Source organism: Pomacea canaliculata, linkage group LG6 (assembly GCF_003073045.1).
Source record: "Pomacea canaliculata isolate SZHN2017 linkage group LG6, ASM307304v1, whole genome shotgun sequence".
Classification (NCBI taxonomy): domain Eukaryota; kingdom Metazoa; phylum Mollusca; class Gastropoda; order Architaenioglossa; family Ampullariidae; genus Pomacea; species Pomacea canaliculata.
Window position 1 is genome coordinate 22,796,609 of NC_037595.1, and position 24,971 is coordinate 22,821,579.

The 24,971-nt window shown below is 46.0% G+C and overlaps 1 protein-coding gene across 1 annotated transcript in view; it reads left to right on the forward strand.

The window, feature by feature from the left end:
- The window catches only part of LOC112566178 (ATP-dependent RNA helicase DHX33-like), a 35,737-nt gene extending 10,886 nt beyond the window's left edge, over nt 1-24,851 (forward strand). Inside the window, 5 exon segments of the mRNA XM_025242171.1 lie at nt 16,186-16,290; nt 16,690-16,823; nt 22,181-22,247; nt 22,472-22,581; nt 24,294-24,851. Coding sequence (XP_025097956.1) covers nt 16,186-16,290; nt 16,690-16,823; nt 22,181-22,247; nt 22,472-22,581; nt 24,294-24,381 — 504 coding nt within the window. The 3' untranslated portion in view covers nt 24,382-24,851.
- Nucleotides 24,852-24,971: the final 120 nt, after the last annotated feature.

Sequence of the window (24,971 nt, forward strand, 5' to 3'; positions counted from 1 at the left end):
TTTTTTTTCCTTTGGTGAAGGAAGGCGTTTATACGTGTTGTAAGGAATTTAACAATTTAAATTTTCAGTGAAATGTTTGTCAGTCTGTTTGTGCGTCTAACATACGAGTTTGCACCACTATAACGATCATCGTCGTTAGCGGTCTGCCTTGCCTCTGAGCGGCTGTTGGAACACCCAAACAGCTTTCCATCGACTCGCGCCATCTCTCTTGGTTCTGTGCCATTCTCTAGGATCTGCTGAATTGCTTCTGATGCGTCTACCCGTTTCTTCGTCCCCCTCACCCCACTCCTTCAACCTTTTGTACTGACCTCTACAGAAGTACTTTTTCAGGTTCGGATGATCTTCAGATGTGCCCCAATCTGTTGGTATTTATTTTGTAAATGTGACTCGAAGGTCTTCGCTGGATTTGGTTATGTGCATGTTCTGTTCTGTACTTATTGATGATGTGATCTTTGCAGAAGATGTGAAAGATCTTTTCTTAGCATTTGGTATCCATGGCCTGTGTTCTGTTCTGTCTCACGTGGAGCATAAGACAATGAAGGTAAATTTTTTTAGTCTTGCTTTGAGTGAATAGAAATAGTACATCCTTTCCCTTTCCAAGAAGATATTGAATGGTAACCTCGGGGGTGAGGTGAGAGACATTCGTAGATCTAGCCACATCATATACTGACCCTTCTGGAGAATACACTTTCCAAGTGAAGCATGAAACTAAGATTAGCTTACTTTTGTGAGAAGGGTCGGAAACAGGAGGAAACGTGCAGCTTCTGGTAAGGAACATGTGTTGACTACGACCCATTCATAGTTAATGTGCGGAGTCTGGTGTCGCTTGGCCGAAAGGGTACGTTTGGCTGCCATGTCCACCCTTGACTTTAACCCTCTGTTCTCCAGACACGACTCTTGCAATCGTCTGGCCAGACCTGTGCTGTAGAGACTACGTCCCCAAACCTCGGAGTGCGTCATCCACCAAAAAGTGATTGCGAGAACATATAAGCAGACATAACAAAAAAGTTCACCAGGCATGTGCCGCTTGTGAAGTGAAGGTGGAGAGTGGAGGATATCGCTTAGGAGTCAATAAGCCTTAGACAACAGCAACAAAATAATAAAACAAACAAGGACTAGTGGATTGAGGTAAAGGTCGTAACCTCTCCAACTATGTAGTGGAACACGCATTCTTACTGCTGAGTCAGCCAGGTGTAAAAAATGTGTAAAAAGCGGGTGTAGGGGGAAGGGTAGAAGCGTTTTTGCAGACGAGAGTTGCAAACTAGTTTGGAATGCCAGCCCTTCTGACGACGGATGTTGGTGGTGGTTCGATGTGGGGCTGGTTGGGTGAGACTGAGGCGCTTGTGCGAGTGGTGAGGGTGCGTGGAGGAACTGCGTCGGAAGTTGGATGCACCGGCCTGCGCTCGTCTGCCTGACCAGCGAGTCTGCCGCTTCCTTTTATTGAGGTGCGCCAGGCTGTGCACGGGGAGCGGTGCGAAAGCAGGGTGAGGAAGGTGTCTTTGGATACTAAACATAGCACCTTGGGTCAGCCCCTCCCCTCATGTTGGTAAGCTTTTGTATGAGGATGGGGTGGGGGAGATGCCGCCTTCTGGCGTTTGTGGCTAGAAGGAGGGAAGAGAAGGATGTGGGGCTGGCTTGAGGTTGGCTTGGATACGCAGCAGGCATCACCTCGTGTCGTGCAGGTGGCAGTGTTTTTGAGCTGCGTGAGCATTAGCATTTGTGCACGTGCCATTTACATGTGAGGGGGAACATGGAATAAACATAAGCCTTAAAGTTTCTGAAAAAAATAGCAGAATGTCTGGTTGATTGAAGTCTGTTATCCTGCCTTTCTGTCTGTCCCAAGTAAACACGGTGGTGGGGGTTGATTGAGGTGGGTATGACTGGGCAGTAGGCGACTTTGTTATGAAGAAACCAGAAAAAACCCGTTGTACAGTTGTTGGTTCTCGTAACCTTGCAGTGTTTTCACACCTGGCCGTCCCTTGAGGTTGTTCTGCATGGTCTATAGGAGGATTTGCTGGTTGAGGTGGGTAGGAGTTTCACTGGCGGACATAGTCGTCCGTGTGGTGACTTGCAGTGGGAGTCCTTGCGCATCGAATGCACCGTCTACCGGATGCTGGTACAATAGCAGAAGTGTGAAAAATTGATGCGTGCGTGATATTGGTGTAGTTATGGAAACTTTCCTGTTCAGCGCTGGGACAGGAGGCCAACCGCGTTCCTTCTTATTTGCATCTAAGCTGTGGATAATTTGCCAGACATTGGGCAAATTCTAGCTGTTTTCCGTCAATTTCAAAAAACTTCGATGGCCAGCCTAGCGAACAGGTGTCACATGGACAGAGTGTCCCGAGACGAGATATTAACCCTGGGCTTCTCACTGCAGTGGTGACAAGCGAGTGTTTTAGCTAATACACTACTGGGGGACTCATTCCGTATATATTTCCCCAGATATATCATATACCCCACCAGAGCAGCTGGTGATATATTAGATACAGTTTCAGAGCAGCTGCTGATGTAATCATCTACCCCACTTCAGAGCAGCTGTTGGGTGTTCAAGTCAAGGTCCAGCGACAGGTCGGAACAGGCCTCAAACCATCGTTCACCTGGACTGCATACGAGCCGCACTGACCAACGCTGCGGAGAAGACGTGTTACTAACGAACTAATCATGGACGTATAGTAGTTCGCGAGCTAAACGCAGCCTCCAACTCTTAACAGTCACGTGACAAGGAGGATGAATCGCCATACCGACAATGATGACGAGGGCAATCGAGGCCCTTCCTATGATAATAACTGTTAAATTAGAGAGTTTTTAAAAAGTCTTATCGGTTGTAATAAAAATTTAATAACATTCACGCATGCTTGATAATGTTTGTAAGTGTTGAACGATGCCTTTTTTTTAAACAGTGGATGTCAGACACCTTTCATGATAACGATAAATACGCTGGGGAATTGAGGTGCTTTAGGTTCTTGGCTGCACCTTTGTGAAATATTGATGACAGAAATATTTGGCAGAGGGCATGCCCAGGGGAGATTTGCGCGTGCATGCACTGCGGAGCGCACGTGGCTGTGGAGAGCGCTAATTGCAGGCTCGTGCATCCGCGTGTTGCAGCGCCTGGAGTGGCTTATCATCGTCGTCCTCGCTGTACATCTCCTCATGTCATGCACTTTGCTTTGGACGCCTCTTGTCTTGCAGTGTGTAGAGAGCAGTTGTAGCAGAGACCCAGCAACTGTATTACCGGCAGCACACCTCAGTGCATTTAGTTTGTAGTGTAGTTTGTTTTTAATGCAAAAGTAAGCTTGTAATGCAAAAGTTTTGTAATAAGTTTGTGATAATTACTTGTATTGAAAAGTTGTTGGGTTTTTTTTTTTTTTGGTACGTAAGAGTTTGTAGCAAATGGCTTGTAATGTAAGATTTTGTTTAGAATAAAGAACTAGACTTGGCGGAAGTAGCAGTCACGCTTTCTTTCTGTCTGCTGTTGGAGCGAGGTTAAAGGAGATGCAGCAGACACCCCTCTCCCCCCCCCAAAAAAAAAAAAAAACAGATGGGGGAGGCAGAGAGGGGTGCAGTTATTTACGATTGGTGGGCGGCTCGCGCCATGCTCGTGCCATTGCACTATCAGCAGACGACGAGTTGGAATTCTCCACGGACCGATAACAAAAGGCCAACGAGCAGCCTCTCAGTCTCCGGGCCTCGTTTTCATCCCTTGTAGCTTCGTATGCGGGATCCCGGCGAGGTGTCGTATCCAAAGCAAGTCCCCTAGTCCGACATGTTGTCTGGTTTGTTGACATTTGCCTCTCACCATGTTCTAGGGCTGGGGACTGTGGTACTGCGGCTATGGAAGAGAATTTTATCTGAGTCCGTGCGTGTTTGTGCAAGTAGCTTCATGAAGTTTGATACCGCCTTTGTTGGTTTTTTTTATTTTTTTTTAAAGTTATTTGGGAAAAATGAACACATCTACATCTTCAGAAACAAATTTCCATGATCTGGAACAAAGAGCTGGTTATTCAAGGTTGAGGGTCCTAGATATTTGAAGGTGTATAGAAGAGAATCATATACTAATTAATTTTCTATATTTGATTATTATAACGGCAGGTGCAGTTATGACTTTTAGACTAACTTTTTGTAGTATGCGGAAGTGACGTCATCGAACGTTTCGTGCTGCTTCTTGTAAGTCACCATGTCATGTTAATATTGTGCTACACGGCTTGTTTTCTCTCGATAGAGATATATAGTTTCGAATCAAAACTTTCAGCTTTTTATTCTCCGGGCCGCGTGTCGGGACCAGGAACCCGAACTGTCCCAGAAGTAGAGAGCAGTGCATGTGTACTTATTGAAAGTGAGATTCTGTATCCTCTCCTCTCAGACAGGCACACTGAATTATAGATTGCGGGGTCCACATGTGCGGACTGGGGACTAGCCATTAACGCACAGATGGAAGCAGAAGGAGGATTAGTTGACTATGAATTGTTACAAGACGAGGCAGAATCACAACCCCCCCACCACCACCACCAAAAAAAAAACACCAAGCAAATACCTTTTCTGTACGCATCTTAAAATACACCTGCAATCGGGAACCGGAAGTTGTTTCGTTTTTACCATCCCCAGCACGCAAAAACAAAAATCCGTTAACGAAGTCAATCTATTGGCGAAGCAATCATCGTGTCTGCTGCTCCATGTACAGTTATCTGCCATCTGCGGGGCTCGGTCGTCCCGTCAAACATTTGTTCTCCAGTGCTGGTTGACAACGCCACCGACGGCGGCTACAAGTCAGGCCTCGTTTTTCTCTAGCCCAGGGCCTGAACATTGATAAATTCCGCCATGGACGACAAGCCGCACTTTGTGGAGGAAGGGTGAAGGACTTTCCATCAGTTCATGGTTAGACAACTTTTCCAAACGAAGGGGAGACTTAGGATGGGCTTGAGTTTCGTCACTTCCGTCAACAAACCCGACCGCCGTCCACCATCATTGCTCGATCGCGTTAAAAAATTCACGTGATCTCGGAGTGACGTCAAAAATAAATAACGGTTCCACCAAGCCGTGGGTGAGTGGTGATGGTGGTTTTAGATAGGGGTGTTGGGGTAGTTAGAGGAAGCGGCAAAGAATTTGGAAAATGATGTTGCGGGTCTTGGAGGGAAGGGCTGATAAGTAGGGAAGTTGGCAGTTTTTTTTCCCCTTGTGGTTTCATGCATGCCTGGCTACATGGCGCTTCCTGGTGTTACAAGGAGGAGGGGAGAAAAGAAAACACAAAACAAAGACCGAAAGTGTGATAAGGGGGTGGGAAGAGAGAGAACTACCATGGCATCCACCCTCTACAGCTATTTCCTCCCCAATCTCAGTACTTGCTTGTGTTCGGCCTTGGTGTACTTCACACAAAGTTCTCCTCGTCTTGATGGAGGTTGTCCCAGAGACCTTTTGCAGAGACTTAGTGCAGTTGGTGTGATGAAGGAATATAGATGTCCATTCGCTTTGCGCAGTTAGTTTTCTAAAAATTGGCTTTTTAGTGAAGTAAAGAGCTGTGTGCAAAATCTTCTTAAATGTAAATACATGAAACTAAAATTAAACAGGTGTATGCAAGCAAAAAAACAATTTCTAAGCCTGTTATTTAGCAGTTGTCCTGTTTGTGAAAGACCCTGTGTAAATCTTGAGACGAAAATCACTGAGTGAAAAATCAAATAAAACCTAGAAGCAAAAATTTGCACGAGTGAAAAACAAAAAATAACCTTAAGCGCTCGGAAAATTTTCAAGGAAAGTAAAAATTATACAAAACTTGTAAAATAAGGTGCTGAGAAATATTAGAAGCCAGATAACGGGAAAGCTGTTTGCACGCTGCATGTGGTTTTGCAATACTCGTGGCCCGGCACAGGTACGTGCGGATGAATCACGCTCGGTGGAAACTATAGCCGCGCACCTGGCCGATATGCCGCATCAGCATTCTGCAGGGATGTGTCAGGTCTGTGATTGGTGACGTCACGGTGGCGGCGTGCCAAAGAGATCAGCGGCGGCATTCTTTCAGGGTGATCTTCCTCCCCTCGCCTCGCCACCCCTACAGACTCCGTACGCCCTCGGCGCTCACGAGCATTGCTGCCCACCCCCCAAACAAACGCACGCGCGTCCGCATCTCCACGTGAGCTCGTACGAACAGCATGATGCCGAAGCTAACAAAAGCCGTGGAGAATTATGGCGAAAACGTCCTCACCTCTACCCTCTTCCTCCCAAAGTACCCGGCTTTGGGTTCTTTCATGGGGTTTCGAGGTGCTTGAAATGTTACGAAAATCCCTTTTTTTCAAGGATGATGGGGAGGGGAGGGGAAGGGGCTTTTGCCGAACTGCGACTGTTGCCAGAGCTGAGGAAGAATGCAAGTGCCCCTTAGCGGCTACGACCTGGCACAAGCAATGAAACCTGTTTGGCAAGAAAAAAGAAAAAAGGAGTGGGGGGATATGCATGTGCCCACCTATTCGTATCACGCGCGATTCTACAGATCATTGTGTGGGGCGCAGGGTCAGGATGGGGGCGAGAGAAAGGTGGTGGGGAGAAGACGAGCTGCATTAGAGAGAAACAGGTAGAGAAGCATGGGTACTGTCCACATTGGTATGGCAACCCGTCCCATTGCAATATCAGTGTGGACAGTATCCACTTGAGCACATCAAGAACAAAGAAAAACACTTTCCTACCCACTAATCGTATGTGCCAGAAAAATAAAAGAGGGCAGAAGTAGATTTGGCTCCTGCTTCTCATTCCATTGGCCTAGACACGGCGAACCACTTACCCCTGCGGGTACCTGGCACTGGGACCCTTAACTTTTTACCTTATGTCCCGACACGGCGAACTTCAGCACCGCCATTTAAGCAGCAGCATAAAGGTTAAAGTCCAGCTTGAGTACACAGACTCACAAAACATCTTGGCTTAGATTATTGGAAGATAGGTCCGTGAGTCGGAGTCAGCAGTCGATTTCCGCTGGCCCTCAAAGTCATCGACTGCTTCATCTGAACATGGAAGAGGGACAAAGCCATGGCGTCATCTATAACTTGTGTAAAGGTAGCTACTCTGTCCCTGAATTTAACTAAAGCTAATACAGTGGTTATCGAGTGTTCTGCCTGTATATCTCGTTCGGGCATGCTGTTGCGCATGTTTACAGAGCTGGCTGCTTTGAAAATATAGTCTTAGTCGCAGACTTGGCACCGATTCCTTCCTTTCTCTCTTTGTTGTTCTACATTCCAACCTTAAGACCACATTGCACTAAATTAACTTCTCTGTTGCGAAGGCGCGTATCTAGTGAACTGAAAGGTTGTCTTGCGCATTGGATTGGTCGGGGACGAGTGGGGAAGGTTATTCGGGTTGGTCTTTAACGGTATTTTTCGGGAGACAAGGTGGAAGTCCGAGTATGGCGAAATGTGGGTTTCCAGACTGCTGCAGGAACTTTTACACAAAGCCTCGGTAACACGAGTTGGTCGGGGTTGTCAGGATCTGGAAGTTTCATTTCCAAGGTGTTCGTGTGTCCGACCCAGCGACCAACCCTCGTACCCGGTTTAAATCATCCAACCTCTCACCACAAGTTATTCACCAGCTTGTTTTGCGTGCACCGGGCCTGGGTGTTGAGAGCCGGTTGGCACTGTTAACCACTCATCGGCGCCTTGCGAGAGGTGACGCGCTCGTATACCTGTCTTTGAAGAAAGTAAAGGGGTCGCTCCGAGCCTCGTAGCTCAAGGGGGATAACTGTGTGAGGCAGGATGTTGCGCCGTGGTGCGAGGCGAGGTAGGTGGTAGGAACTAGAAGAAGACTTGAGGGGGAGGAAGAGCCGGAGGCGGGGGAAAAAAATTGCTGCTTTTGTTTAGGGGAAAAAATGTCAGCGTAGGTTCTCGTCTGGCAAAGTCTTAAACAGGAAGTGACGTAACGGAGTCGACGTTTGTTTAATCCGAGGATAACGTGCGGTATGCGTTTTCGTGGTAAAGGGTAGAGGAGTGAGCGTAGGGGGGAAGGCAAGAGAGGGATTGCAGCTTTGTGCTCGCGAACCTCTTAAAGACAATTATGGCGAAAGCCAGCGGCTGATATCAAACTTTACTGCGTGTGCGGCATGCGAGGTGCTCAACAGAAGTCTTGGAGGCTGGTCTTATCCCCCGCTCTCTTCCCTCCTGTCGGTCTGCCCTCACTGCTCGCGGCCATAAAGCATGCCATCGGGAACCACCTACTGAGGGACTGGAGTGGATGGAATTTTAATCGGCATTTTACCTGCACCCGGTTGGGGAAGGTCGTTTTTGATTGGGGTTCATTACGATCAGTTGTAGCGAGATTCATATTTGTAATTTTTTATCAGCCCAATTTTCTTTACGCTTTTTCTTCGCAAAGTCAATCATGTACGCGTGTGTGTGTGTGGGAGAGAGAGAATGAGACTTTCAAGGTGAGTTGAATGCTGCTTCCTACCATGTGTATAATTACTCTTTTGTATATGTTCCCGAATGTTTATGTATAATGTTTACGAGTGTTTACGTAAAGCTCCCTCAGCTCTTTGGTGGTGGAGAAAAACGCCGGATAAATAAACATTATTTATTTATCTCCTGCATTGCCTTATTTTTAAATCACGTGACAAGCAAAGCGCACGGGGGGAGAGGAGGTACAGAAAATGGAAGAGTCCGTCGTTGGCAAGGAAGAGGTCAAAGTTCGATATGCGCAGGTTTTTGGATGGACAGATCATGGCGTGAGCGCTGGTTTGCACATGTTGCTATCTATTAGCGATGCTCAGAGCTCGTGACGAGTTTATCATTTTCTGCAGACTATGACAGCAGGAAGGATCGCATTTGCGAGGCTGCGATACTGAGACCTCGCTCCAAGCCCTCATCCCAATCGCTTATGACTGAGAGACAACTGGATCTTCAAGAATGAAGGCTGGTGTTTTAGTCTATGATACACGTGGCGAGTATGTAAACGTCGACTGATACGTAACAGTCGCCCCAGCACGTGACCTGTTCCTTACTGTATACAGCTGTATTACAGCTCATCTCCCACACACCGCCTCTCACTCTCTACACACACCACGGAGCATATGCGCCGCGAATGTGTAGAGCAGAACGCGGTGTGACACACGTAATGTGAAAGGCACGCTTGCAGGCTTATATCAACTTCCAGTAATGAAGCTCCTGCATCTCGCAGAGTCATCGGATTCATCCATCAAATCCTCCTGGCCTCCCTTTTTTTTTCTTCTCTTCCTCTCTCCACCCACCCTCCGCCTTCCCTTAACTTTGCTTGTATCGTTGTGGCTGGGTGGCTGGAGGGTTGGAAGTGTTCAGCGTAAGGAGGCCTGACATGTCATTCAATCTTTTTTTTTCAAGACAAGTACTCAACATGTACTTTCTACTTAAAACTTACACTTAAAAACGGGGGTGGGGAACCTTTTTTTTCTCGGAGGGCCATTTTAATATTTTTAAGACCACTTGCGGGTCGCACAAAATTATCTATTTAAAAATTAGCATGCTGTATTGGGTCAAGCTGTAGTTTCGCCAAGGTTTTTTTTTTTATATTATTATTATACTACCTGAAGAGCAGAGCATGGAAGTGGGGGGAGGGATGGAGGAAGACGGCAGACCGTAAGTTGTGAGCATGCAGACCGGAGGACCGACAAAAGCAAGCATTCTTCTGAGTGCTGTAGACAGGTGCTTGGTTATTGTTATAGCAAACAGAAATAAGAAACCTTTTTTCCCCCTTTATTTCTTTTCTGGCAAACGACTTTTTTTTGGCAAAAATTTGTCGTCTGCAGGAAGAGGAAAAAAAAGAGGGAGAAGGAAAGGTCAAAGTTGGGCAGACTAATTATGCCGAGGTGTTCTTAATATTGTTTGTGTTAGTATTGTTGGCGTTGTGAGTTGCTAATTTTGTGTTACCCTTGTTAGCATTGTTGGTATCATGGCTTGTCAGTACTGTGGTGTCGTGGCTGCCCGCTTGCGAGAAGATGAACATCGCCGTGTGACAAGAAGAGACACGCAGGGTCTTGGGGTGTGTCCAACGATGTGGCTAACCTACGATGCTGATGAAGAATTATGGGGCTCGGGAGGTCCCCTTGTTTCCACTGCGGCTGCAGTCAAACCTAAGCTCCGCGAACGTGCAGTTCCTAATCCGCGTCTGCACGCTCTCTCATTCCCTAACACTCCCGACATCGCTAAGTACCCCGGGTACTAGTCACATGAATCTATTGAAAAAGAAATGTCTCGATTTGGATACTGCAACTCATTTTCTGGTCTTTTAGCCAAAAGGCTGAACTTGTTGGCAAGCTCCTGCAGGCTCTAACACCGTTGCTGGTTGACTTCTCCCAAGACTGATAGAGTTGCCACGATTTTTGGTGAGTTCACTGGCCTCCATTTCCTGGTCACATTCAACCGTAAGATAGCTGCAGTGCTACATTTAAGGTTTACATCGGGGTATCTTTTGCTTCTATTTTTATGATGGTGGTAGAGGCGGTGATGCTTGTCTCATAAACAAAAAAATAAAAAGATTTTTTCCTTAACTCAGGAAGTAGGTTTTCAGTAACAGATAAGCTCCTCCGCTACGTTAAGGCGTTTTGTAATGCAACAGGTTGAGATAGGCTTCTGGGAGCACGTGGTCTGTAGGTAGTCGGTGAGATGGTTTTCAGTCAGCAGTGCAGTGAGGTGGGTGTTAGGAAGAGCCCCAGTGACGTCACTCAGTCAGAAGTTCAGTTAGAGGGAAGAGGGCCAATGACGTCACTCCGTCAACGGTGCAATGAAGTGAGTGTTAGTAAGAGGCTCAGGTACGTCACTCAGCAGTGCAGTAAGGTGGGTGTAAGAGCCCAGTGACGTCACAGTATAGCAGTGTGAGATTTCGAGGGACGCAGGGAACAGCGCTGTCAGATCATCAGGATAGTGTCGGAGGAGAAGGTGGTCGGCCTGCGGAGCAGAGAGCAGCTCGCACGGTGGCCCCGATAGCGGCGTGCGTAATCGCAAACAACTGGCAGGTCAAACAACAAACAGGCCGACAGGCGCAGATTACGGGGCGTGTGCGCTGTGCTGCGTGTGCTGCATGTGCTGCCGCCGCGCGTCTGCACCAAAGTGCACCGTCAACCAAGGTCGTGGGTGTCGGCAAGGGAGGGTCGGATGCCGGATAAGGGAATGCGGAGAGGAAGGAGGGAGTGGAGGAACTCGAAGGGGATTTCTACAGCGCCTACCTGTTAAATGCTGCGTCTTTCTCGTCCTATAAACGAGCCTAAGTATAAAGATTTAGTGCAGCAGACCCGCCAGGAACTGCAGTTATTCCAGACTTCGTCATCGGTAATTGCTCGCTCTCTCGTCCCTCTGTTGGCTAATTATTTTTTTAATGCCTCTTCTATACATTGAATGACAAGTTCAGATGCTTGGTTACATATACAGAACACAAAGTGCAATTTACTTGACGATACTTCACAGTGTTACTTAACTGACTGTACCTCATACTGACAATCAGTCACTACAAACCCAGACGTCAGCTCGCTCAACTACACGTGCTGCGCGAGGCGCGACGTCAGAGCACGAGGGCTACGTCACAGATCGTCTGCCAAACACACAAATAAATAAACAACAAGGACACCGGCGGAAGTGTGAGTTGTCTGTTTCTCTTTTGTGTTTATCTTTCTTTTGCCTCGGGTTCTGCTACATCTTCCACATGGCTCACGGGACGGGCTGCGTCTCCTCTTCGTGAAATCAATTTTCTGGAAGTAAACATTTTGTCGCTTGGTCGTCAACGCCTCGACGTCTGGCTGATGAGAAGGTGCGAATGACGCGCGATGAAATAAGATTTGATAACCTGCGGGGTCTTCCCACGACCTCCGTGTTGCATTCTCATATTTTTTTAAAGAAGAGACTGTCAGTTGACATTATAGAGACTTTGACTAACCTGTCGCTCACCTGTAATGTTCGCCATGACAAACCTCCCTGATTCACAGCTCTCCAAGGGAGGAATCATGATAAGGCTTCTCAGTAGATACCTGACCCAAGTTTTATGGTCTGCTCTTCGTTTTCGCTAAACAAAAACTCGAAACCTGGATATAGACATGCATTGTTGAAAAGATTGCAGTGTTGGTAGTATCAGCCTTTTGTGTTTTGTGATATGTTCGTGATGTTTGCACCACCCACTTGTTTCTCTGTTGTAATGGCGTTTGTACCACCCATGTCGTCTGTGAAAGGAATGGTGAGGGTCTGCAGCTGAGAGTACATGTACCGTGATGAAGGTCGGTAAAATGGGGATACTGAGCGTCAGACGCAAACAGCGAGGTGCGTGTGGTCGCACGAGGACGAAGAAAGAAGTTTAATATCATTTCCACACGGAGGGCAGGTCGCGCCCAACAAGCAGATGAAGTCGTTTTCGAAAGTCTTGGGAGTACAGTATATGGAGAGTTCCGTGCTGGCTTGAGAAGTCTCGGAACGTGGCACAGCATCCCTCGTACACCAGTAGGGGGCGCTGTCAAACTGCACGAGCACGTGGCGTAGGGGTTGGCTCACCATCCACATGGCGAATATGTTGTGGTTGTGGTGCATGTGGCGACTGGTCTGTATAGGCGCCACTGCCAATGAATTCCAAGTTTTGGCACTAAACAGACGCTTTGGGAGCAAGTCGGTTAATGCCCATCACTACATGCCTCGCGGTTTATTGTAACGGACCCTTTCTAAAGACGGAAAACACTTCTGCAATCAGTCATTCGCACTCACATTCAAGTAACGCACCGTAAGAAATAAAGCGACGGGTAAGTTTACAGAGGCGATGGCCCAGAACACATACAAATGGAAACCAAACAAGGGCTTCACATTCCCCACGAGACGAACCTCCGCCTCTTTGAAGCCGCTTAGAAATGGGAGGTTTCTGGATCGGTCTGAATTTTACAGCGCTGCCTTTCTCTGTCCCTCTTAGACCGGAGGGTGACTGCTTTCCCTCTCTTTTTTTGTCCTTTGCCCCGCAGATGTGTGTCAAACATTGTGACTACTGTTCACATGTGTTTTTGTTCACATGTGTTATCTTGTGCGTACGACGGCAGTTTCGGCTTTCTCTGCCGGTTTCACGCGCGCTACCTCAAACTGACCTTTCACCTTTCCTTCTCACACTGTCTGCAAGTCCTTTTTTTATGCCAGAACTTCCCTGGCAGGCTTCGTGTGCAGGATTTTCTGTCTTGTGTTTTTGTGATGTGTCTGTTTGTTTGCTGACATGTTTTGGTCTGTATCCGTGTCTGCGTCCGTGTGTGTGTGCGTGTCCGTGTGTGTGATATTTGCACTTTGTGTCTTTCTTTTGACTAAGCGCACGAGCGTTCAGTTAACTAGGAAAATGCGCTACACAGATCCTCATTATTAGTATTAGTTCACACCTCCGTGGGTGGGCAAGCGTTTTCTGCTGTTAGTGACTTTCACCATTTTCCTGCCTTAGTTACTCCCCTTTATTATTTGTCTTGTTAGTTACTGCCCTTGGCCGCTTGCCGCCTGTTGCTACGTGTACTTGCTGTCTTCCTCCTCTCACATTAATTAATAGCCTCGGGAAGAAAGCCAGAATCCGGCTCGAAACCTGGTCATGTTGCTTGTTTACCAAAGCCATACTTTTGCTGGTATTGCTTGTATTTTTTTCTGTGGGAGGGGTGGTTCAAGTGCGTAGTTATTATTAGTCGCTTTCCCCTCATTTGATAGATTGAGATCTTGAGTTTACAAGTTTACGGATATCGCAATCAGATGTTAGTGGGAACCACTTTGCACAACGCATGTGTTAACCTTTGAACTGTTTTGTAGAAGCAAATTGATAAATATTTTTCGAAAATTGCATCTACGTCGTTTAGAAGCGTTGTGCAGGTGTTTCAGAATCGTTTTAAGAAAGATTTGCTCTTCTTAATTTAAGCCTTCTCACCGTTGTTCTAAAATGTCTTACACGATTTTGAAAGTGATGGTCACTGTAATCAGAATCAGCTTTAGAGATGAACTCGAGGTGTTGAGTAGCAAAAGAGACCTTATGATGAAATGAAACGACGACAAATCGTCTCATCGTCATGGTCGTCTCATGGGAGTGGTCGTCTGCCTGTCGAGCCACATAAGCTTTATAATACAACTTTATTTTTATATGCTGCGTATCCCACTGTTTCTGTGTGCTATTGTTCGTCACTTCATGCACAGTTGAAAAATGAGACATTCCTGCTTGAGAACATTTCCTTAATAGCAGACTGCGTTTGGTTGACATTTCGGTTGCCATATTTTTCACACCCACGCATCGTATAGCGTGGAGTTTCGGGTTGGTTTTTTTTCATCTCGTTTTTTTTCCCAGCTAGACGCTGGGTGGATTTCTACACTTCCATCACTCACTTTACGGCGTGAACTTCTGGAGAATTCTACGCTTACCAGCTGTCTTTTAAAGCTTTTTGTGAGTGTGTGTGTGTGCCAGCCTAGGGGCCGTATTCACGAAGCGAGATCGTGGTCTTGGGGAAAATGGAGAGCAAGCGTCTCGTCTCTGTTGATATAAAGCCATTTGACCATAGTTATACAGTAGTTGCAAAAATTCCATTGATAAAGCAATATAACGCATTATTCTCGATGTGTGGACAGTGCATCGTAACAAAGGAGACTAGAAATTTGTCCATTTTGCGCGTTTTACCCCTGGGATCGCTCTGTCGTCATGTATGTGGCCCCTGAACCTTATGCACCCGCTCGGCGAAGCTATTATCTGACTTTTATAACTTTGTCATAAACATCAGACCTCCTCCCTCACCCCCACTCCACTCTCATCCTTTATTAGACGGTTTCTTGGCAACAGAGAAAGCATTCGCTTTGTTAAATGTCGGTTTGGTTTGTCTGTTTACTCTTTACTTTTGCATACCGCTTACTCACTTCTGTCATGTAGAATTTTCTTTCTTCTCTTTGTATATATTCTCTTTTTCTGCATACCTTTGCTTTGAAGTATAAAATTGTACATTCTTTTTAAATTGTTAAATTTGTTTATTGATGAATTTAAAGATGTGTGATTATATGGAATGGGATAGGAAGAGGGTGGGGCCGATCCCTTCAATTTTTGCTTTGAGTGGGAGGTGTTACAATTGTCAAAACAGCAGGAAATATGCGCCACGTAGTCTACATGACCACGTCATCGCACCCGCACTTTGCACAGCAGGTGACCCTGAACAAAATCAGAAAAAAATAAAATCACATTTCCCGGGCTGCATGCACGCGCGCTCTGCCGACAGCAGGTGCATGGCACGGCGACCCTTTATGTCTTCCTTCCTTCTGCTGTCGTACATGTAACCTCGTGTCTTGTCGTTAGATATCTTAGCGAAACAGATAAATCTTATCCGTGCATTTCTTTTCTTATTATTTCTCACTAAAGATGGTGCAGCGCCAAATGACATGTAATCATTAATTTGGCGCAAAACCTTAAGTTTCTGTCACTGTAAAGAATGGTTTGAAAAGGCAAATTAAAGAAGCGCTTATTTGTGTAGATGTGCTGGCTTTTTAACATAGTTATGCCCTGGGACATACACGCTGAGTGTATAAAACATTCCCCTGTAATGGATTCCATTTATCACCCTGTACATATCGTCTTCTCCATCTCGAGATATCGGGTTTCGCGATCTTGAAATGCCCCTGATCCGTAAATCTTGATTTCCCGATCTGTACATGTGTGAGTATCAATTTGAAGTTGCTGATTTATTTCGCATATTAGAAGAAGAAAGAACCGGGAACGAGGGGTGGTGGCAAGAAGGTACGTAAGAGGTGAAGGTCGTCCCCTAACCTTTCTTAGGTCGTGAGTGGTGTTACAGACCTCACTTTTCTCGGGATCATGATATATAATGAAGATGCCCAGCTCCTTTCACTAATATCCTTAACCCTCTGTAGCCAGAGATTCATTCTAGCTGGATCGACTGGGGGACGTTTACTGCGCTTCACAAGTATCGAACCGTCGCCTTTCGGTTCAGGCGCCATTGCTTTAAACATTCCGCTATCCGCTTACCTGGGATGAAGGGTTGAGTGTAAAGAAGCTTACTTCTCTGATTAGTTGGCTTTGAGATGCTTGTTCCCTCTTTAGATATCCAGCTGATATTAGTACATTATGTGGGTATTATATATGCATTAAGTATGAGCATGCCGTAGTCCTTACCCGCTCTCATCGTCTTTGGCTGAGTTACTTGTACTCGCTAGTAAGTTACAGGCTGCTGGGTCGCACTACTCACCTCCTGATTTACGTGTGTGTTTGCAGAAGGACGAAGCGCAGGCTGCCCGCGACAAGTTCATGTCCAGTGAGGGCGATCACATCACCCTGCTCAACATCTTCAGAGCTCACAAGGCAGCCAAAAGCAGCAAGGTTTCTTTTTTTACATTTTAATTTTTTTATAGTGCGTTTTTTGGGGGGGAGAGGTTGATGCATGTGGAGTGGATCTGGAAATAAGATGGAGTGGTAGTGCACGGGATGATAGTAATGGGGGTCTTGTTGGTATCACTAGAGGTGTTCTAAGGTGTTAGTGGTGAACGGGAGGGTAGAGGCGGCGATCTGTTCATCACTCATAACAGACAAGATCACGTCTCCGTCTGGTGCCGATAGATATCTGTAGTCGGTGCTTTCAGTGAGGGTAAAGATGGTGGTGGGGTGGTGGGGTGTGAAAGAGAGAGAGAAAGGCCTGAACGCACCAAGTGTACAAGCGCATGTGTGCGCGCGTGCGTTATCAGCAAGGTCGCATCTCGTCACGCTGTGCGTGTGTTGCAGCAATTCTGCCAGTGCAACTTCCTCAACGGCAGGAACCTGTCGACGGCGACGAGCGTGCGCAAACAGTTGCGCGACATCTGCACGCGCCAGGGGCTGGAGGTCACCTCGTGCGGCCGCACCACCACTTCCGTCAGGTCAGCTCAGCGCCTGGATGACGTCAGTTGTGGTCTGTTCGGGTGATGATGTCAGAGTGGCTGGTTGTGCGCGTGTTGACGTCAGAGTGGCTGGCTGTATCAACGTGTGATGACGTCATTCTTTGTTATCTCTCTTGTTTATAGTAATCGTTCTTAGCACCTCCCGCTCCTCACCCCATCTCCCACCAACTACTTGACGAAACAGGTTTTGTTTTTTCTTGTCTTAGAAGACTAGAGAGTTCTGGTGTGAATGATGTATGAACAAATAAGAACGTAAAGACTGAGGTGGCTCATGTTGCGTCACATCAAACACGATCCTGTATGCGGTTCTGGACCAGAGGTTGTGTTCTGTGTGCCTCATCCAAGCCTCCACGCTATTCTAGCCGCGTCCACTTGAGGACGGCGCGCGTGGTGCCAGATAGCGCCGGATTGTAGCCGTCAGGTGGCGCTTAGCCAGCAGATAAAGGTCGCACGTCCCGACTTGGCGCAGCAGTCGTCAAGCTGGCGTACACTAGACGTCAGCAGAGAGTGAGAGAGATCTATAATTTCGAGTGGAGAACCTTATTAGGCAAGTCTGGCCGGCCGCCCCTGACGTCTGCTTGGTGTGAACATCACAAGAACAGTGGGGAAGCGGATATCTGTGTGGACTGAGCGCTTGCACGGACTAAGGTCCATGAGCACAGGGGTACAAATCCGAAGGCGTGGTGGCTCGATACCCGTGTGGCGCAAGAGTCGGGAATGGGTAGCTGACGTCATAGAGGACTGGGGAACGGTAAAAAGGAGGGAGAGGGGCACTTCCCTATAAAAAGCTGGTGCCAAGAAAAGTATGGTCTCTAATGCATCCCCTTCTCCCACAACAACCTTAGGAAAAAATGGGGGACGACCTTTACCTTTTACCGAACAAGAACAACAACAAAAACAACATCCACCGTGCAGCAACAGGTTGCAACATGGATTGGGTGGGACATGTGCGTATGTTGGCTTAGTGGAGGGGTATACGCAGTAGGTCACGCCCCTTATGAAAAATCGGGGTGGGGTTTGGGGAGAGGATAAAAGAAGTTTTGGAAATGCATATACTTGAAACAAGTAAAAGCCATGACCGAAATTCACATGTTTATTAATAAAATTGTTTTACTAAAGGGCTTAGAAATGGGTGTGTGCGTGCAGGGGGGTTATAACAGAAATTGAATGACAAAGAGCTGATGACGTGGGTGTAAAACTGTGCGCGCGTCACTGAATAGCGCTTTGTGCACACGCCGTTCTCTTCCTGTAAATCGCCGGAGGAAACACGAGCGATGATGCTTTCAACACACCGACTGTTCTCCTTGTAGTGGTGTTTGCCGCTTTTGCCTGCTGCGTCGCTGCACGGAACTTGTATCTTCACTCAGAGCTGCATGTGCAGCAGTTTTCTTTTGACCACGACAGCACTTGCTGTGCATTTTTCTTTTTCTTCTCTTACGATGACGAGCAAGGTCTAGCCTTTGTGGCTTCACGCCAGGTGAAAGTTCTGCGGAATCACCTGGGAGGCAAGACAGGCCGGGTATCTGGACACCATCGCACTTCGTCTGGGTGACGTCATTAGTAGGGGACGAGGGAGGGGTAGGTGAACACAGTAGTACTTGTGACGTCAACAATGGGATGCCAGGGAAGGTTGTTTGAATCCCGTTCTCTCCTTCCACTCACTCCTTCCTACCACCACCACCACCAACCCCACGTGAAGGGTGAACTGTGATGTCGATCTGTTTTCTTGCAAACGCTTTGTTGCTAATCTCGTGCCAAGAAAATGTCGGCGCCAGGAAAGAACGCTGGGGTCCAGATGCTGCGTCACCAACAGAGGGCGTACAGTCTGCCGACTTGTAAAGTGAAGACGCCGCACCTAGCGCTAACTGAAAATAACCGAAACCTGGTTGGGTATTAGGCAACACAGATCAAAACATTTTGACGATTCTAATTCTTTTTTTCATCTCTTTCCCTTCTTCTTCTCGTGACTGTGAATTCGCTTGTTCTTTTGTTTTTTCAGCTTTTAACGAAAACCGTATGCGAAATGGAAAAAAAAACTAATAGTTAAGAGGTCATGCCACAAGAAAGCTGATTGTGATTGTGAAAAATATGATTGAAACAAGTTTTTTAAAAAATAATTATCTTCAGACTTGCTTTATCTGCAAGATGTTAACGTGTGATGAAAAAAATTGCACCTCTTCGTATCCCGTGAAGTATTTGAAGTAATAATAAAAATTTTAATCATCTTTACAATGCACTTGCCACACCGAATGTCTCAACTGGAAAAACCTGTTCTAGCTAGCCAGCGGGGTGGGGTGGGGATAACTGGAGAAAAAGGAGTAGTATTAGTGATGCGGTGCATCCTTTTTAACATGTCCACCTCGTCGACGTTTAATTTTAGGGCGCCGCCTGTCGGTTCTTGCGAGACAACCTGATTACACCACAAAATTTATTTGTTCGTCAGATGGACCGCAAGTCAAAGCATAAGACTGTACTGCATGCCATCACCTGACGCTACACAACACTTCAATCTTTAAGCCTGTGCATTAACACGAGATACTAGACTGCGTCAGCTCTTGACCTATGCGTCAACAGTTGACCCTGGACTGTGCGTCAGCCTGACCTCACGTCAGTACTTGACGTTAAGCTGCACGTCGACACTTGATTCTGACCGCGGCGTCGCGAAGTTTGCTGCCAGAGCAGGTACAGGCCGCCTGTATTTACCTCAGCTCCGCCTACCCAAGGCAATCCACCCGCTCATCTCTCGTCCTCTGAAGACCCGGATGGCCCAGGAGTCGTGACGGCGCTCTTTATGCCCTCGTAACCCAGCGCCGACTCGTTATGTGTGAGCTTTTAGCCCCCGTGACACAGATCACAGATAAGGAGCGGAGGGAAAACATCTCGAGTGGCAGAACTAACTGTCGATTCCAGGGGATGCTCCCCAGCTCCCTGCCTCACAGTTGAGAACTTTATGTCGTCTGCGAGTTAGGAACTGAGGGACGGTAGGGATTGGGAAAGGAGAGGCGTTGGTGAGGTGTATAGCTAGAGGCGTTTATAACTGAGGTTGGACATGGAAGGGGACAGGTTTCGCCTAGACTGAAGTTCTGACCACTACCTCGTTCATCTCACTCATTTTATAGGAAACCTCCGTTTATTGTTCTATGCTTATAATGCATGCGCGTGAACTTTTTAAAAGCGGGCAAACGAAATATCAACTATTCCTGCGTTCAATCAGAATTTTTTAAGGAAAATTTTCGGTTGCCCGTTGGACAGCGCACATACATTTGTAACAGATTACAATGTGTGTGTGTGTTTTCAGACTTTGGCATGGTTATCGCGCTTTTTTCCCGATAAACATGAGTTCCAGATTTCTTTTCCTTTTCATTTCATTCTCCACGACATTCACCAATCTGGCACGGGGTAATACAGTATCTTTATTCATTCTTTTCAGAAAATTGTTTTGTCTGCTAATAGTAACATGAGAACAGCACATTACATAAAACATTAACAGAAGTTATAAAATTAAACTTACCACATCCAATTCATTTATGCTTTGCACTTAGAGTCTCTCTCGCAAGAATTAAAAATCTGAATGCATTCGTATTACCACTCAGAATATAAATACAGTATAACATCAGCTCAAACGTATACATAAGTGGACACTCCAGACGACCATCTGCATTCAGGTGCGTGTCCTATATCCATGAGTGGAAATCTTTCTCTTTGTGGAGTGACGGAGGTGAAAGAGGAAGGGGAGACGTGAGGGCTGCTGCAAAAGGAAAATAAGCTGTGAGGGCGACTCGGTGTGCACGTGCATGACTTCCTGTCGGCCATAGCTGTGTCGATGTACTTCGCGCGACGTGCTGGCGGGTCAACCAACGCTTGCAACGGTTTTGTATGGGGAGAGGGGAAGGAGTGAAGAGCAGAGGTCGCATTCCCACCCAACACGCGGAAGTTCTGCTAAAAGCTTAGAAACATTTGCGCTTAATTAATTCGTGAAGCTTTGAGCACGGAATGTCAATCGAGAATTCAAGCTGACATCTAAATTAAAAGTAGAAGGATAAGATATAGCCCAGGGGTGGAGAACATTTTCCCCTCCAAGGCCAATTTTTGTATTTATGACATAATACAAAATTATCTACTTAAAAATTAGCCTTTAAAATTTGTTATATTTGTGTACAAACGTGACGCTCTTGATTTTGAACTCTCGTTGTAAATGTTCATGTTTTTGGGCGTGTATCTTGTAAACTGAAGAGGAGTGGTATTTGCCCACATATATCTTGCATTAATCATCTATTAGGAAAAAAAATTGCACTTCTCTAGTCGTTAAAGTATGAATAATCATTTGAGATGCACCTGCTGCGCGTGTGGCATGGGTGCTAGAGACCACGTGAGGCAAACAGCGGCGACGTTGTAGTAGTTGATGATACCGACGCTTACACGATATGGCGGTGGGGCTGGTAGGTCGTGTTGTTATCAGCGCTTACGTACGTACACCACGGGACCAGATATCCTTGTCTCCATAACCAGTACAGATCTCCATAGCAACGCTGTCATCATTCCCTGCACGAGCATTGCTTTTCTCTGATGTGTTCGCAGTTATGTTTGTACCTGGCTGCTTGGGATGAAGAGATAACTAAAAGCGAGTTCTTAGTTCAGCGGATAGCAAATGCATCATTTTGGAGGTGGGGTGGGAGGACAGGTAGTCTGAGGGTAGGGGGTGGGGCGGTCTTTTCCTGCACGAGGGCTTTTTTGTTACTCGCTCACCCGACTAGTTTCTGCTTTCACATACCCATGCTGGCTTTTGGGTATTTTTTCTCCCTTACGCTGCGTTTTTGGTTTGCTTTTTGTTAAAGCTTTTCGATCATCGCTCTTCCGTCTTTTGAATTTTTCTTATGGGGTTTTCTAGGTGATAATGGGTGCATAAAACTGACTTGTTTTGTAGGAGGTAATGGGAGGAGGTGTTAAAATTCACCTTCCATTTTCGCCATTCGAAGTTTCACACACACACACAGACATGAATAACCGGAGATGCTAATGGGGACAGCGACAATCTTCTGTTTCAAATGTTTATGTGCCAAACTAGTTTATCTCTCTGTCATTTACTTTCACACAAGATATTTAAGCAAGGTTAAGGAAGATTTAAAAGAACTGTAAAGTTGGTATCGCTCGCTGCTATTTTACTGCGCCTAATTGGCTACTCAAAGTGTCATGGACGCGAGCTTAGCCGAGTAAAGATTATTGTCATTCTCACCATCATACTCGCTTCCATCCACGCGGAAGTTAAAGGCCGCATTTGTGCATGGCATTGTTTTCTTCAGCTGGATATGTCTCTTATCTGTTCCGTCTGCTTTCAGGAAATGTTTGGCTGCGGGTTTTTTTATGAGCGCTGCTCAGCTGCAGAAGGAAGGCGAATATCTCACGGTACGTTACACCAAATGTTTTATCTCTTCCTTCCTTTGTGTCTTTCCTGATGTATTTGCGTGTTCTCCTTCTAGCAGTCGACCACCTCGAAACTTGATGGCCCTTCCATTTCAGGATTTATCAGCTTTAACGAAATAAATGTTTGCATTGTCACTTTAGGAGGCATAAAGTGTGATTAATGTTGATGGCACTGACACGCATGGGATGGTGGGTGTGCGTTTCAGCTGGCCAGCAATGAGCCGGTGTCCATCCATCCTTCATCAGCCCTGGCGCGTAGCAAGCCGGCGGTTGTGATCTACACGGAGCTGGTCAAGACCACAAAGTGCTACATGAGGTGAGTCATTGGAGAGGCTTTCTTTGCCTGGCGCACTCGCCCCGCACTAGGCCGGAACAGCTTGGGTGAGAAAAGAATGAGACAAGATCTTGAAATGTATGCAAGGACAGAGAAAAACTAGTTGCAACGGCGGCAGTCCGTTCGAAGATAGGCTGCAACAAAACAAAACAAAACAAAACAAAATGTAAGATTGTAAAGAGTAGTGTAAACTATAAAGATATATATATATACTTTTTTTTAGGGAGGTTTGTAGTTTTGGCGGGGTCGACAGATTTTGTAGATTTTCAACTTTTATTTTAAATTATCTTGACAATCAGCGTTTTATGCTCCTCTTCACTACTAGAGCACAATAAATGAAGAATGATGAAGCTGATATATTGCTCCACCTTCTACAATTATATGCGTGTCGAGACACAGCCTAGCTGTTTGTTATTCGTGAACGGGAGCAAGATTGTGCAAATCACCAACTTTGAAATTAGATAATAAATAAACTGCTGTTTCAGGCGCGGAAATTTGCCGAGTATATTTATATTATCTCTGCCTCGCGGAATCTGTTTATAACTCGGACTAAAAGGGTAGGTTTTTAAGTGCGTTTTGTTGGGGTTTATTTTTTTCGTTTTTTTTATTTTTGTTGTTTTGTTTGCTTGTTTTTGTAGACTATCAACTCTTTTAGGCTGGCTTCTTTGATTTCTACTTTTGTAAATTCTTACCTGCTTTTTATGGTCTTTTGGCTATTTTTCTTAGGCTTTTAATTGTTTTTGTAAGCTTTCAGCTGTTTCGGTGGATCCTGCCCCTTTGCAACAGTCCAAAAGTTTTCCACAATTTGCGTGTCTGTAGCTTGTGAATCTTGGATATAGATTTCAATGTTTTCATTGCTTTTCGTCTGAAAACAGCCATCAGACTCCTTGTGGAGTTCTTGTAAGAGAAAATCTTACTATATGTAATGAAAACCACCGACCTGTATCGTAATCGTCAGGGTCAGTAAATGAAGTTTAGTTTAGTCCTGTTACTCCTCGAGGAGTATAGAGCTGCAACATCTGGTCAGCGGACCCGGTATAGGGCAGCTTCCCTCAGTTGGGCCCATGCTCTTCCCACGTCCTTTGCTCTCTACTGTTCTTTTCCAAGCCTGCTTCGGTCTCTCAACACTCATCTTCCTCTGAGGGTTCCAGTCAAGTGCCTGTTTGGCAATGGTGTCAGCTGGTTTGCGCAGGGTGTGTCCTATCCAGGCCCATTTGCGCTTTGTGGATGTTTTGGCTAGTGGCATTCTGGTTGTTCTTTTCCACAGGCTGCTGTTGCAGATCTTTGCAGACCATCTTATTCCCAAAATATGGCGTAGGCATCGGTTGGTAAAGGTCTGGAGCTTGTTGACGGAGTTTGTCACTCTCCTGGTTTCAGAACCACACAGTAGGACAGCTTAAAGATTTGTGTTGAAGATGCAGATCTTACTGTGGAAGATAATGCTCGGGAGTTCCAGATAGGCCGTAGTAAATGAAGAGTGAATGTTATTAACCTCTATCTACAAATATCTGTAGCAAGGAAATGAGGACAGAATTACTTGGGGATTTTTTTCCTATAAACCTGGTGTTAGTTTTATGTGGGTTTTTAAAACAAAGGAATTGCATGTACCCTGACAGTATGACAAGTTTACCCTCACAGCCACATACAATGCAACCCATAAAGCTCTCGATAATATTCCTTGTGCACTGTTTCAGGGATGTGAGTGTGGTGGATCCTTCCTGGCTGACTGAAGCAGCTACAGACTACTTCAGGAGAAAGAGACTTGGGCATGTGAACACCTAGCATGAGCAGTTTGTGCCAAGTGCCTTTTCAGTTTCCACTTTGGTTTTGTCAGCTGTGCATTTACTGCTTCAGGTGAACATTGGATATCATTCATAAAGACTGACGAAGAAAAACAAGACTTCACGAGACAGTTAATGTGTTGCCAGTAGTGCTTCTGGTGCTAAGATGTCATGTTTGCAAGTTGTGGTTCTTGCTTTTGTACGAAGAGAAGTTCTTCACTCATTTCTGTGTGCCTGCCTTTTGCCAAGCTGCAAGTCATCTTGAAGTATGCTCACATGAAATGCAGTGTACAGACAGGTCAACAAATCTAAATTTTTACAATTCCCTAAGACATGTTGATGACTGCAATATTGTGGAAACTATTGTTTAAGCATGGAAAATCATTATCCATATTCAGAACATGGACAATAGTTATCCAAATTACAGACTGTTTGGGGAAAGGTTCAAGACAAATAAAAATGTTGTCTGTAGGTCTGTCTGGTTGTCTTTACTCTGTGGATGGAATTGCTTGTCATAACCAGAGTTTATCCCTTTTTTCTGCTGACAACACTGAACATTGAAAGTTACCAAGTCAAACAGATCTTTACGAG